Below are 14,247 nucleotides of genomic sequence, written 5' to 3' on the forward strand. Positions count from 1 at the left end.
CCTTGGGGGACTCCAGAGAGAAGGAAGAGAAGCCATTACAGGTGATTCTCTGGCTACGACTGGATAGATAAGAATGGAACCAGGTGAGGGCAGTCCCACCCAGTTGGATGACGGAGGAGAGGCGTTGGAGAAGGATGGTTTGGTCAGCCGTGTCAAAGACAGACAGGTCGAGAAGGATGAGGAAGGATAGTTTACCATGGTCACAGTCACATAGAATGTCATTTGTGATTTTGATAAGGGCCGTTTCAGTGCTGTGGCAGGGGCGGAAACCTGATTGGGGGGGTTCAAATATGGAGTTACGGGAAATGTGTGCGCAGATTTGAGAGGCGACAACACGTTCAAGGAATCTGGAGAGGAAAGGGAGGTTTGAGATGGGGTGGTAGTTTGCAAGGACAGAGGTCAAGGGTGAGTTTTGTGAGGAGGGGGATGATTGCAGCAGATTTGAAAGGGAGGAGGACAGTACCTGAGGAGAGGGAACTGTTGACAATATCAGCTAACACGGGGGCCAGGAAGTTGAGTGGTCAATAGTTTAGTGGGAATAGGGTCGAGGGAGGTGGAGGTGAATCTCATGGACAAGATGAGCTCAGAGAGGGCATAAGGGGAGATAGGAGAGGAACTAGAAAAAGATGCGTATTTGGGGCTAGGGCAGGGGGGAACCTTGGGGGAAGTTTAGCTGGGTGGGCTAGGGGAAGGAAGGGACGTGGCAGAGGCAGCTGAACAGATGGTCTCAATCTTAGTGACAAAGAAGTCCATGAGTTCCTCACACTTGTTGGAAGTGAGGGTGGAGGAGGCAGGGGAAAGGGGTTTAAGAAGATGGTTTATAGTGAAGAGAAACCAGGGGTTATCTTTGCATTCCAGGAGGATCCTGGAATAACAGTGAACAGTTTTGGCAGAGGAGAGCAGGACCCAATAGTGCTTTATGTGGTCCAGCCAGATCTGGCGATGAATGGCTAAACCAGTTGTCCGTCATAAACGTTCAAGTCTGCGTTGCTTGGACTTAAGGGAGCGGAGATGAGGGCTGTACCAGGGGGAACTACCGGGGTGAGAGAGAGTAATGGTTTTAATGGGGACAAGGGCATCAAAGATGGAGGTGAGGGTGTGACTGAGCAGATCGGTAGCTGCAGAAATGTTGTAGTGAATGGAGGGCTAGACAGTTGGGAATTTGAAAGTGCCGTTATAAACTGGATAGCCAGGTGTGAAGGATAGAATACTACAGCCTGGTCTTCAGTTGCTTCCAAGCCTTTATTCACAGAGATCCACATAACACACACCACACCCTAGATAAGCTCACTCATATATGGATACAAGAGAGCCCCAATTGATACACACCACCTGAATACATTTAACACTAATTAATATAAATCACATGGATACAACTAACAGTAAGTGACTTGGGGGAGAGTTTTTTTCCAGGGGCAGACACAAATGGAAGTGGATTTGGGAGGGGGAAGAGGGATGTGGGTGTAGCGCAGGGGGCGGGGGTGTACAAGGAAGTGATCAGTGATTCTATTCCCATTGTGTCAGAGGCCACGTGAGACGGTAAGATTGATGCCAATGAGTCTGGAAAGTCTTCAGGGAAGTTTAAATGACTTCCATTGTCTCAAGCTGAAGTGGATGCGAGAAGTACTATTTCACAAACTATTTCGTCTGGTTTTAATATATGTCCTGCAGCCCTTTGTTGTTCAATCAATTTAACCCTTTGAGAGCTAAATTTAACTTAATATTAACATTTATACGAAGGACCTTCTGTCACGAAATGTGAGAGGAAATGTGAGTTTCCTGATCTCCTCATCCTTGATCTTATGGTTCTTCCTATCATGCTCCTGCTTTATACATTTCAGACCTCCATATTCCCTGCCTTTCTCTCTTTTCATCTATGTCAATTTTACTCTTCAGTTTGGTCAACTTGTTTCTGCGATAAACTGCCTCTGCAATGTAAAAATATTGCCGTATACACTCAATTTTCCCTCCCCATCTTTCTCTTTAAATAGTTTAAATTTTATTTTCAGTTTGCCTTTGAATCACAAGATTACGGGCTCAAACCCCACTCCAGGACTTCAGCACATAATCTAGGCTGACACCTCAGTGCATTACTGAGGGAGTACCGCACTGTCAGAAATACCCTTCTTCAGATGAGATGTCAAACTAATGTCCCATTCGCCTGCTCATGTGGACGTAAAAATCTCCCTGGTATTAGGAGTCAAGGGGGTGTTGCGGCCAACATTTATCCAACAACCGACACCACAAAAACAGACTAACTCGTCATTTATCTAATTTGCTGCCTGTGGGACCTTATTGTGCCACATTTGCCTTCAAAATAATAGTGACTACACTTAAAAAGTGATTAATTGATTGTGAAGAGCTTTCAGATGCCCTAAGGACTAGAAAGATACTCTGCAATTGCAAGTTCTTGCTTCACATATTATTCCTTTAATACAGCATTTTATCCTGTCAAAGTCTGCTTATTAATTCTTAATAGTTTTAATGATCTGTTCGGTCCTGCTTTCAACCAAGTTGAATAGTATAAAAAACAGACCAGGAAATGTTCCATTGGCCATGGGTCTGCCTGCTCCTATGTGGTTGCGATATAGTCCATCACTCCTCTACCACCCTGATTTGCTCCAAAAACAGGCCCAGTTTTTCTTCTCAACATCTTTTGAATTCTTGCCAACCATTCCCTTACACCCAAAATTCTGCTCAGTTTTGCAGAGAAACACTGTAACGCAGCAGCACAGTATTGAGAGTAGCTAGTGGCACTATTTAAAAGCAACAATATACTAGCCTGGAAACTGCAGTCGGGGGAAGACGACAGACAAAACTGCGAGGTAATCCCGGCTGGGGGGCTGTAATTTGTGGCAGAGCACAGACCCAAATTACATTCGTAAGGAACTTTGGGGGTGTTCCCAGAAAACTCCACACACCTCACCCGCTGAGGGGCGCGGGTTCCGTGCTCACCCGCTGAGGGGCGCGGGTTCCGTGCTCACCCGCTGAGGGGCGCGGGTTCCGTGCTCACCCGCTGAGGGGCGCGGGTTCCGTGCTCACCCGCTGAGGGGCGCGGGTTCCGTGCTCACCCGCTGAGGGGCGCGGGTTCCGTGCTCACCCGCTGAGGGGCGCGGGTTCCGTCTGGACCTCTTGAAGACCCCAATATTGAAGAATCCAGAGGGATTGATTATCTTAAGAATGTTGCCCATGTGTCAGCCGTGGCTCTAGGGTAACATTAACGTCAGAGTCAGAAGCTTGTGGTTCTAAGCCCACTCCAGAGACTTGAGCACATAATCTAGGCTGACACTTCAGCGCAGCCCTGAGGGAGTGCAGCCCTGTCGGAGGTGCCATCTTTCAGTTGAGACGTCAAACCAAGGCCCCATCTGTCCTCTCAGGCGGACGTGAAAGATCACATGGTACTATTCAAAGAGCACGGAAGTTCTCCCTGGTGTCCTGGCGAATATTTATCCCTCAACTAACATCACTGTAACAGATTATTAATCATTATCACATTGCTGTTTGTGGGAGCTAGCTGTGTGCAAATTGGCTGCCGCATTTCCCACAACTGTGGCTACACTTCAAAAGTACTTTATTGGCTGTGAAGCACTTTGGGACGTCCTGAGGCTGTGAAATACATAAATGCAAGCTTGTTGTTTGTTTCTTTTATCTGTTCCCTGCAAGGAGTGAAGAGTTTTTCTTCTTTTAATCTTCTGTCCAAGTGTAGCAGGGTGTCACTCTGAGTCACCGGCAGCAACAGGGGGTGCGTGCCTCTGTTGCACCTCTGCAGGTGTGGACCCCCTACCCTGAATAATTCAATAACCCTGGCTCCAAGGTTTGGGGCCTGGTCACCAGCATGACAAAGCAGTGGGTGGAAACTCTGCCCTGCCTTGCCCACATCCTCATTAGGGTCTTTGGAAGATCTAGCCTACTATGTTAAAATTTTATAAAGAACACCCTAGAAAGTTATAACTCTTCGAATACAGGGAACATAGAAACGAGCACTGAGCCTTACTTTCTAACTGCACAGGAATGGGCTGGGATACCAAATATCTACTACCTTGGAATAATGTCAAAAATACATGAATATTCTGATTGCTGCTGTATGTAGGTTGTTCAAATTCATTTCTCCAGTCATTCCTTGCAATACTACAATGGGAAGAAGTGTTGTAAAAACTTAGTTGGTTCAATAATGTCCTTCAGGGAAGTGAACCTGCCACCCTTACTCAATCTGGCCTACACATGACTGTACTCCACATTATGCGATTGACTCGAGATGGCAATAAAATGTAGCCTTGCCAGTAATGTCCACATCCCGAGGGCAAAATAAAAAAAACTACTGTAAAACATGCATCCATCTCCAGTACATGCATTCATCTCCAGTTATGTGGATCAACAATTTAGGAAAACATCTCAAGGAATGAGTACTTGAAAAATGAATCTTAAATCATGAAGACAGTACTTTTTTTTGTGTATCTGTGTTTACGTGCTACAATAACTTAGAACACTGCGTACTTTTTACATGTGGAACTCTTGGTACAAAATCAGGCCAACCATACAGGTGGTCTCATTAACAGCATGGATAGCATCAATGTTGGACCAGGCTTCATTGTAACAAAATAAACGCCATAATTCACAATTTAAAAGAACAATCTACAAATGCTGTGATCTGTAAACACGACAGATAAGACACCAAGAATAAAATTTACATGTTCAAAGTTTCAGTTCAGAATCATCAACTGCAGATATAATTACATTTCAGCTTGGTATTTAGATTCAGGATTATTTTTAGTAATCTATCCAGCAAAATGTGATACAGCACCTGCCCCGGGAAAGGTGGTCGACTCCCAGTCCATGACGTTGCAGAGACCTGATTAGCATTTGATTGGCGAGATATCTGAGCTAAGATCTGGCCTGCTGAGGACGTCTGCTGAATAATGTTTCCACCAGGTACCATCGAAGTGCTGAAGAGACAATATTAAAAATCTGTTATCAAATAACCAACTACTACATTTTGTAACAATATTCTAACATCAATAAAGCTATTTGAGAGAAAATTACTATTTTATGTTTATGGTACGTAAAATGTATGGGAAGCTAAGGGAAATGGTGTTTATAGCTGAACTTTAATACAAAACTCAGTAATGAATTACTACCATTGTTGACTTCCACAATATAGGAAAACCAACAATTTAACCAATTTAACTCACTTTTTCTTCCATAATCTATTATATAAGATAACAAATGAAAATCTTCTGATGACCATCACCAATTGGATTTTTTTTTAAAAAGTGCTTAAGGTTTGTTCTAATGTCCTTTGGTAGATGCGCATTGAAACAAAGATGACAGCAGTTGGAAATGGAATGTTTTTCTTTCTTGCAACTATACGTCATTTAGCATTCCCAAAGTCATAAACAGCATAACAAAGCTTTCTCCAAATATCCCAACAATGCATCTTAGTTTGGGAGAACATGCCTCATTCAGCATGATATTTATACTTCCCTGATCAGACATCCTTATGGCTTACCCGGAGAATGAGAGTGAGACGGTCTATTTAATGCAAAATTCTGGTCCCACTGATTTGTATGCATGGGGCACTGGCTCAGACTGGCCAAACTTTATCTTTATCTCAAGGGGGTTGGAATGTAAAGTGGAGGAAGTTATGCTTCAGTTGCATAGACCCTTGGTCAGACTCCATCTAGAGTGCTGCATTCAGTTTTGGGAACTGTATCTCAGGAAGGATATATTGGCCTTGGAGGAGGTGCAGCTCTGATTCACCAGAATATCATCAGGATTCAAAGGGTTCAATTATGACGGCAGTTTGCATAAACTAGGGTTGTATTCCCTTGAGTTTAGAAGGTTGAGGGGTGAACTGATTGAGATGTTTAAAATGATAAAAGGATTCGATAGGGTTGATACAGAGAAGCTATTTTCTCTGGTGAGGGAATCCAGAACAAGGACAGAAAACAGAGAGTAGGGATAAACGGGTCATTTTCAGGTTGGCAGGCTGTAACTAGTGGGGTGCCACAAGGATCAGTGCTTGGACCTCAGCTATTTACAATCTATATTAATGACTTAGACAAAGGGACCGAATGCAATGTATGCACGTTTGCTGATGATACAAAGCTAGGTGGGAAAGTAAGCTGTGAGGAGGACACAGAGTCTGCAAAGGGAGAGACACAATTCAAGTGAGTGGGCATGAGGTGGCAGATGGAGTATAATGTGGGGAAATGTGAGGTTATTCACTTTGGTAGGAAGAACAGAAAAACAGAATATTTTTTAAATGGTGAACAACTAATAAATGTTGGTGTTCAGAGAGATTTGGGTGTCCTCGTACAAGAAACACAAAATGTTAGCATGCAGGTACAGCAAGCAATTAGAAAGGCAAATGGCATATGGGCCTTTATTGCAAGGGGGTTGGAGTACAAGAGTAAGGAAGTCTTACTACAATTGTACACGGCTTTGGTGAGACCACATCTAGAGAACTGTGTATAGTTTTGGTCTCCTTATCCAAGGAAGAGTATACTTGCCTTGGAGGTGGTGCAACAAAGGTTCACTAGATTGATTCCTGGGATGAGAGGATTGTCCTATGAGGAGAGATTGAGTAGAATGGGCCTATACTCTCTGGAGCTTAGAAGAATGAGAGGTGATCTCATTGAAACATACAAGATTATGAGGGGGCTTGACAGGGTAGATGCTGAGAGGTTGTTTCCCCGGCTGGAGAGTCTGGAACTAGGGGGCATAGTCTCAGGATAAGGGGTCGGCCATTTAAGACTGAGATGAGGGGGAATTTCTTCATCCAGAGGGTTGTGGATCTTTGGAATTCTCTACCACAGAGGGCTGTGGATGCTGAGTCATTGAGTATATTCAAGGCTGAGATAGATAGATTTTTGGATTCTAGGGAAATGAAGGGACATGAGGATTGGGCGGGAAAATGGAGTTGAGGTCGAAGATCAGCCATGATCTTATCGAATGGCAGACCAGGCTCGAGAGGCTGAATGGCCCACGCCTGTTCCTATTTCTTATGTTCTTATATTCTTATGTTCTTATGGGAATATAATCTAAAAATTAGAGCTAGGCCATTCAGGAATGAAATCTGGAAGCATTTTTCCACACAAAGAGTAGTAGAAATGTAAAATTCTCTCCTCCCCAAAAGGCTGTGGATGCTGGATCAATTGAAATTTTCAACACTAAGATTGACAGATGTCACGTTTGATCCATGGATATGGATCAAAGCGGGTAAATGGAGTTGTGGCATAGATCAGCCATGATCGAACTGAATGGCGGAACAGGCTCGAGGGTCTGAACAGCCTCCTCCTGTTCCTATATTCCATTCATCATGACTAGAGCCTTTAAGGCCATCCTTAAATAAACGCTGTTACATAAATTTTCACTTTCAGTTAATGCTAGGGCTCCACGAAGCACTCATATTTTCAAATGAAAGCCTGCACTGTCAATTGATTGGCTGACTCATGCTCAGCACACACAGTAGCACCCTTTGTAAATGCCACGTGGACTATTACTGTACACATTAATTGTACTAAGCGCTAAAATTGACGACACATGAAGTGTTTGGTGATGTGACAGAAAAAACATTTTTTAAGCCTCTCCTTCTAAATAAATGAAAATAAGTCACTAAGAATTAATGGTTGGAACACTAATGATTAAAAAAGGCAACAGCTGCAATTTATAACGGCCAAGAGTGCTATCGCTTACAGGTCCTCCTGTTCAGCCTTAAATGGGAAAAGGACATGAGCCAGAAGCCAATCTTTCATTGCTCAAGAGGCAGGTTGTGGTACCAGCTATCTGCTTACTAAGGGCTCAAACTCACACTTATTCAATTATCTAATGCCCAACTAGTGACTATCCTCCTTGGTAAAGGAGGTAAGTGTAGTCTGTTTGGGGTCAAAGAGGCATTAAAATGACATGCCTGGAAATGGTAACTATTGGTGATTAGCCAACCATCTCTGGTCATTGATGGTACTTGGAGGAATAGACCCATCACCAGTGACCGTGATTCTTCCCACTTGGTTCCAGATAACACTACAGACCCCAATGCTCTAAAGGTGAGGGTGTTCATAGCCGGTCAACTAGTGGCAAAGTTACCAGTGGCCTTAGCTGAACTCCCATCTGCATACATGGGGAACCCTAACCATTGGCTCTTGCCAATCTGTATCTAAATTCTCTAGGCTTAGTTAAATGGGGCATATTCATATGTGGAGAGTGTCCATACACCATATCGGGCAAATAAAAACTACTTAAGAAAATTTCTTCGTAGTTTGTTTTGGAGCCATTTAAGCTTGATGGCGTGTACCGTGTATACCAGAACACAGGTATCCAAAAATCAGTGGCCAAATCAATGCTTAGGGCAAGATCTAAGAATTAAGTATTCCTTGCTAAATAAAGGGGCAAGAGAATGACCATCTTTCCTCCCACTGAATGTTCCAAATCAGCCTTCCTATAAAAATTAACAGGCGAAAGCGTACAAAAACTTGTGTCAGGAGGCTAACAGATCATTTAATTGCCGTGAGGTTAGCAGCCTGTCTTGCCAAAAACTGGACTGATCTCCTCTGTGTGATGGGTCCCTTTGGGTCCTGCCTTTGCTATGGGTGTGCAGCATTTCACTCTGCATTCCTGTGAGGTGCTGCTGACAGAGTTAGGCCATCCACCCAACACCAATGCCAGATGTGTACGACAACAAGGCAAAGAGCCAAGGACTAAATATTATTTGTTTACATAATAGACCACAGTTGGGTTGCCAGTCCAAAGCCCATCTCTCACAGACAGTGGAGAACGTGTATGGAGTTCAATGTGGGAGAAGTTTCATGAACAGCTTTTTATATGACTAACATCATCAGGCCTAAGATACGTAGGTAATGCTGAGCCCATATAATTGAGCTAAATGTTCAGTCTGCCTGCACATACCATCAGGCTGTTTCCACATTACTGGCCTGAACAGACCTTTCTCACTTGGTAGAAAAAGTCTGTCAGATATGAAAATTCAACTGGGAGAGAACCAGCCAAGTTAGAACAGGCTAGGCCAATATGCAAGTTGGCATAGATATTGTGATGTCAGAAAAAAGCTATACATACCTCTTTTAAAAAGTAATAAACTCACAAAAGAAGCTAAATTGATTGTAGGAATATATATATACACACACACAAAAAATGTGTGTATCATAATATACACATAATAATATATTATGGTATACACACATACACTATGGAAAATGGGAACGTCACCAGACCACATGTAATGTAAATTTCTTAAAGGAAGTGTCCCAAAGCTGATTTTCCTGTGGGATGCCCAAAGTTGCTGTTTTTAGATAAAAGATGAACAAATAAGTAAGAATTACTTTACTTGATGCAGCTGACATGCCCGATTGTATTTTCTTACATTAATTTAAGATGCGTGAAGTATCGGAGATTCTCTTAAATTTACCTGAATGTTTGTCCTGCTCGCCCAGGCTGGAATGAACCTCCTTGTGAGTAGATCTGTTGGCTTCCTGCGGCTGATGTTGTAGACATTGTCTTCTTTTCACCTGTGTAAAAAATCATTAGGACAACCTCTGAATTAATGAAGTTGCTGATGGACTGTTTAGTTAATGTAACACAGAGCATAGTTTTAAGGAAATTTTTGTCACACAGCAGCCAACGCAGCATTGCGAAATCTATGTTTGACCACAAATGTCTACAAACCTCAATGATTCACCTCTGTTGGAAAACTTAAAGGTAAGCACACAACAAAGTCCCAAATGCAAAACAAAATCTGTTTATAAGTAATATGGCAAATCTGTTATGTTGTAAGAATAGATATGATTATATTAGAGACTGCATGAACAATCTTAAGGTGCGTAGGAGACGTATAATTTTGGTTGAACATGATGTGGAGATGCCGGTGATGGACTGGGGTTGACAATTGTAAACAACGTTCACCTGATGAAGGAGGAAGCCTCCGAAACAACGTTCACCTCACATCGTTCACCTGACGAAGGAGGAAGCCTCCGAAAGCTTGTGAATTTAAAATAAAATTGCTGGACTATAACTTGGTGTTGTAAAATTGTTTACAATTGGTTGAACAAATATTGTAATAATTTTATTTGAGTGTGTGGTTATTTTTTTGTCAATGTCACGCTTGTTGAACCAGCTGATTGTGTACTCAATAAAACAATCACAGATGTTTAATAGTTTACCTCCTGCACTGATAGCTTATGAGGCCGTTCTGGACAGCTCTAAAAGATCAACATAACAACACTATGGTTGTAACCATAGGTAACTGCAAGAATTCCACTGGGAACAAACAGTGTGGAATAGATCCTTCTTTCTACAGGAGCGAATACAGTCTTTGAAATCCACTGTATAACACACAAAATGTGCCCAAGACAACAAACAGATGTGATGGGAGCATGTAATTCTATCTATATACTTCTGGCATAATGAACAAGCATGCATAGTTTTATTTGTTTGATATTAACAAAGGTATAGAGCTGCATAAACAGGAATGCAGCACAGGTAGAAAGTATTAATACTTATCCATGTTTCTCACTGTTGTAGGGATTGCTCCTGTCCAAAAATAGGATCAAGAAAATTTTCACTTTCAAATTCCAGGCCCTCTGCACCAGCCTAGCTGAGCAAAGGAGGACAGGGACTTTGGGCATAAGTGACACTACATCTGTGGCTGAGTCAAGACTGAAAATCTCACACCTAGAATTTGCCCAGTGTTGAGTCCTGTCTTACGGATAGAAGATGCATGCAATCTGAGGGAGGGGGGGGGGGAATGTACAAGAAGATAAGAAAAATCAAGGATGCGAAAAGGCCATTTGGCCTTTCAAATCTCATCCCTCTGGTAGCTTAATAGGATCTAGCTCCATTTTAAATATTCCTAATGCTATTAGCCCACCAGATAGATTGTTCCAAATACACACATCTTTTCAGTATAGAAATTCTTTCTAATATCAGGCTCAAAACTCACTTTCAATAATTTAACTATCTACACTGTCACTACTTTCCTGCTTTAATGTGAAGTAAAATTCTGAGTGCTGATATTTTGTGTATGTTTATGAGGTCCCGTAGACACATTCTTTTTAGAATGTTGAGTTCAGGCTTCTGTACACGTTCCTTATAGCCCACTGTCTTTACACTTGGGATCAGTCTTGTTGCATTTCTCTTCAATGCTGTGCATGTTTTTTGTGGCTTGATGACCAGAATTGAGTACAATACCTCAGTGGGGAAGACTTCCTTTGTAATGCGTGCAGCCAAATCCTAAAAACATTTATAAAGGGCGTGTTCATAGTTGCGCCACACATAACGCACAACAGAACCATCTCCCCATGTGTGTTCTCATCAGTGCTCTGGTTACACAACCCGATATTCTAGTTGCTGTTTTTCCCTTTCTCACAAGTCCATATACTGAAAGTTTACAAGTCAACTATCACTTTTAGGCTCCTTTCCAAGTCTCCGTGATAATTCAGTTCTACTAATTGTATAGTTATATCGCACATTTTTTTTTTGACCAGAGTGCACTATTTTACATTCATCAGTGCTGAATATCATTTGGCATTTCTCTTCACAATTGTGTGGAATATCCAATGGCTCCGTAAATCTTTTCTTTTTTCTCAACCACATTCTGATCCTATCTCATGTTCTATCTTGGATTCCTCTGTCTTTTAGTTTAACCAGGACTCTTTCATTTGGGATATTATCAACTACTGAAAATAGCTTTTTTTGATATAGAGAAAGCCAGGTGAACGGCCAAGGCCCACAGTAGAAGACATCAAGCATTGAAGTAATAAAAGAGTAGTCGGGTTTATGTCCTATCAAGCAGTATTGGTTAGGTACCACACTTGGGTTTTAAAAGCTGTTATTCCTCGGGTTTTGACATAAACTTTGGATCACAGTGAAGCGACAGTAGACTAAATATGGATTGAACCTTCCTCCAAATGAAGACTAAATATGGATTGAACCTTCCTCCAAATGAAGACTAAATATGGATTGAACCTTCCTCCAAATGAAGACTAAATATGGATTGAACCTTCCTCCAGATGAAGACTAAATATGGATTGAACCTTCCTCCAAATGAAGACTAAATATGGATTGAACCTTCCTCCAAATGAAGACTAAATATGGATTAAACCTTCCTCCAAATGAAGACTAAATATGGATTAAACCTTCCTCCAAATGAAGACTAAATATGGATTAAACCTTCCTCCAAATGAAGACTAAATATGGATTGAACCTTCCTCCAAATGAAGACTAAATATGGATTGAACCTTCCTCCAAATGAAGACTAAATATGGATTAAACCTTCCTCCAAATGAAGACTAAATATGGATTAAACCTTCCTCCAAATGAAGACTAAATATGGATTGAACCTTCCTCCAAATGAAGACTAAATATGGATTAAACCTTCCTCCAAATGAAGACTAAATATGGATTAAACCTTCCTCCAAATGAAGTTTTACACCGCTGCTTTTCAGACTGATTATTATTTGAGTCTATTGAAAAGAAGGGAGATACAAAGAGGCAGAAAACAAATAGAGAATAAAGAAAGACATTGGAGAGGATAAAAATAGATAAAGGAGGTACTTAAAAGATTCAACAGTACACAAAGTAGAAAAGTCACCCAGTCCAGATGGGATGCATCCTAGGTTCTGAAGGGAGGATGAAAATTGTGGAGGTGCTGGCCACAATCTTCTACTCCTCCTTAGATATGGGGACGGTGTTGGAGGACTGGAGGATTGCAAATGTTACATCTCTTCAAAAAAGGGGAGAGGGATAAACCCGGCAATTGTAGGCCAGACAGCCTAACGTTGGTGGTGGGGAAACTTTGAGAGATAATAATCCGGGACAAAATTAATTGGAAAAGTATGGGTTAATAAATTAAAGTCAGCACGGATGTTAAAGGAAAATAGTGTTTGACTACCTTGAGTTCTTTGATGAATTAATGGAGAGGGTTGATGGGGATAGTGCAGTTGATGTTGTGTATGTGGACTTTCAAAAGGCATTTGATAAAGTACGACATAATAGACTTGTTAGCAAAATTGAAGCCCATGGGATTAAAGGGACAGTGGCAGCCTGGATACAAAATTGGCTAAGGGACAGAAAGCAGAGAGTAGTGGTGAATGGTTGTTTTTCAGACTGGAGGGAAGTATACAGTGGTGTTCCCCAGGGGTCAGTATTAGGACCACTGCTCTTCTTGATATATATTAATGACCTAGCCTTGGGTACAATTTCCAGGTTTGCCAATGACACGAAACTCGGAAATGTAGTAAACAATGTGGAGGATAGTAACAGATTTCAGAAGGACATAGACAGACTGGTGAAATGGGCAGACACATGGCAGATGAAAATTAATGCAGAGACGTGTAAAGTGATGCATTTTGGTAGGAAGAATGAGGAGAGGCAATATAAACTAAATGGTACAATTTTAAAGGCGGTGCAGGAACAGAGAGAAATGGGGGTGCACATACACAAATTTTTGAAAGTGGCAGGACAAGTTGAGAAGCCTGTTAAAAAAGCATATGGGATCCTTGGCTTTATTAACAGAGGCATAGAGTACAAAAGCAAGGAATTATGCTAAACCTTTATCAAACACTGGTTAGGCCTCAGCTGGAGTATCGAGATCAATTCTGGGCACCACACTTTAGGAAAGAAGTCAAGGCCTTAGAGAGGGTGTAGAAGAGATTTACTAGAATGGTACCAGGGATGAGGGATTTCAGTTATGTGGAGAGACTGGAGAAGCTGGGGTTGTTCTCCTTGGAGCAGAGGAGGTTAAGGAGAGATTTGATAGAGGTTTTCAAAATCATGAACGGTTTTGATAGAGTAAATAAGAAGAAACTGTTTCCAGTGGCAGAAGGGTCAGTAACCAGAGAACACAGATTTAAGAAATGCTCTGCTGAGAGTTCGTGGGGATTAGGAGGACTGCATTGTTTGGAACACAATGCTTTGTGGTTAAATCAGGAGTTTCTCAATTTTTGTTTTGCTATTTTGCAATAATTGCATACTCCACAGCAGGATTACTGAACTGTGACATTTATAGAATGATACAAAACAGAACGAGGCCATTCAGCCTATCGTGCCTGTGCTGGCTCTTTGAAAGAGCTATCCAATCAGTCCCACCTCCTGCTCTTTCCCTTTCAATTTATATTTATTTTATCCAATTTATAATATTCAATGCATATTGGTGTAAGCGGATTGTTAGCTGCTTGACAAAAGTTCTAAAGGATCTTTGTCGTATGCAAACTGTGATTGTCCTTTTTTTGTTGTTCC

The 14,247-nt window shown here is 41.7% G+C and overlaps 1 protein-coding gene across 3 annotated transcripts in view; it reads right to left on the reverse strand.

Annotated features, from left to right (window-relative positions):
- Nucleotides 1-14,247, reverse strand: part of arnt2 (aryl-hydrocarbon receptor nuclear translocator 2) — a 316,675-nt gene that overhangs the window by 76,864 nt on the left and 225,564 nt on the right. For all 3 annotated transcript variants that reach the window (XM_067971628.1, XM_067971629.1, XM_067971630.1), the window contains 2 exons: nt 9,422-9,521; nt 4,802-4,943 (listed from right to left, as the gene is read on the reverse strand). In XM_067971628.1, the coding sequence (XP_067827729.1) occupies nt 4,802-4,943; nt 9,422-9,521 (242 nt within the window). The remainder of the gene's footprint in view (nt 1-4,801; nt 4,944-9,421; nt 9,522-14,247) is intronic.

Source organism: Heptranchias perlo, chromosome 34 (assembly GCF_035084215.1).
Source record: "Heptranchias perlo isolate sHepPer1 chromosome 34, sHepPer1.hap1, whole genome shotgun sequence".
In the NCBI taxonomy this organism is placed as follows: Eukaryota; Metazoa; Chordata; class Chondrichthyes; order Hexanchiformes; family Hexanchidae; genus Heptranchias; species Heptranchias perlo.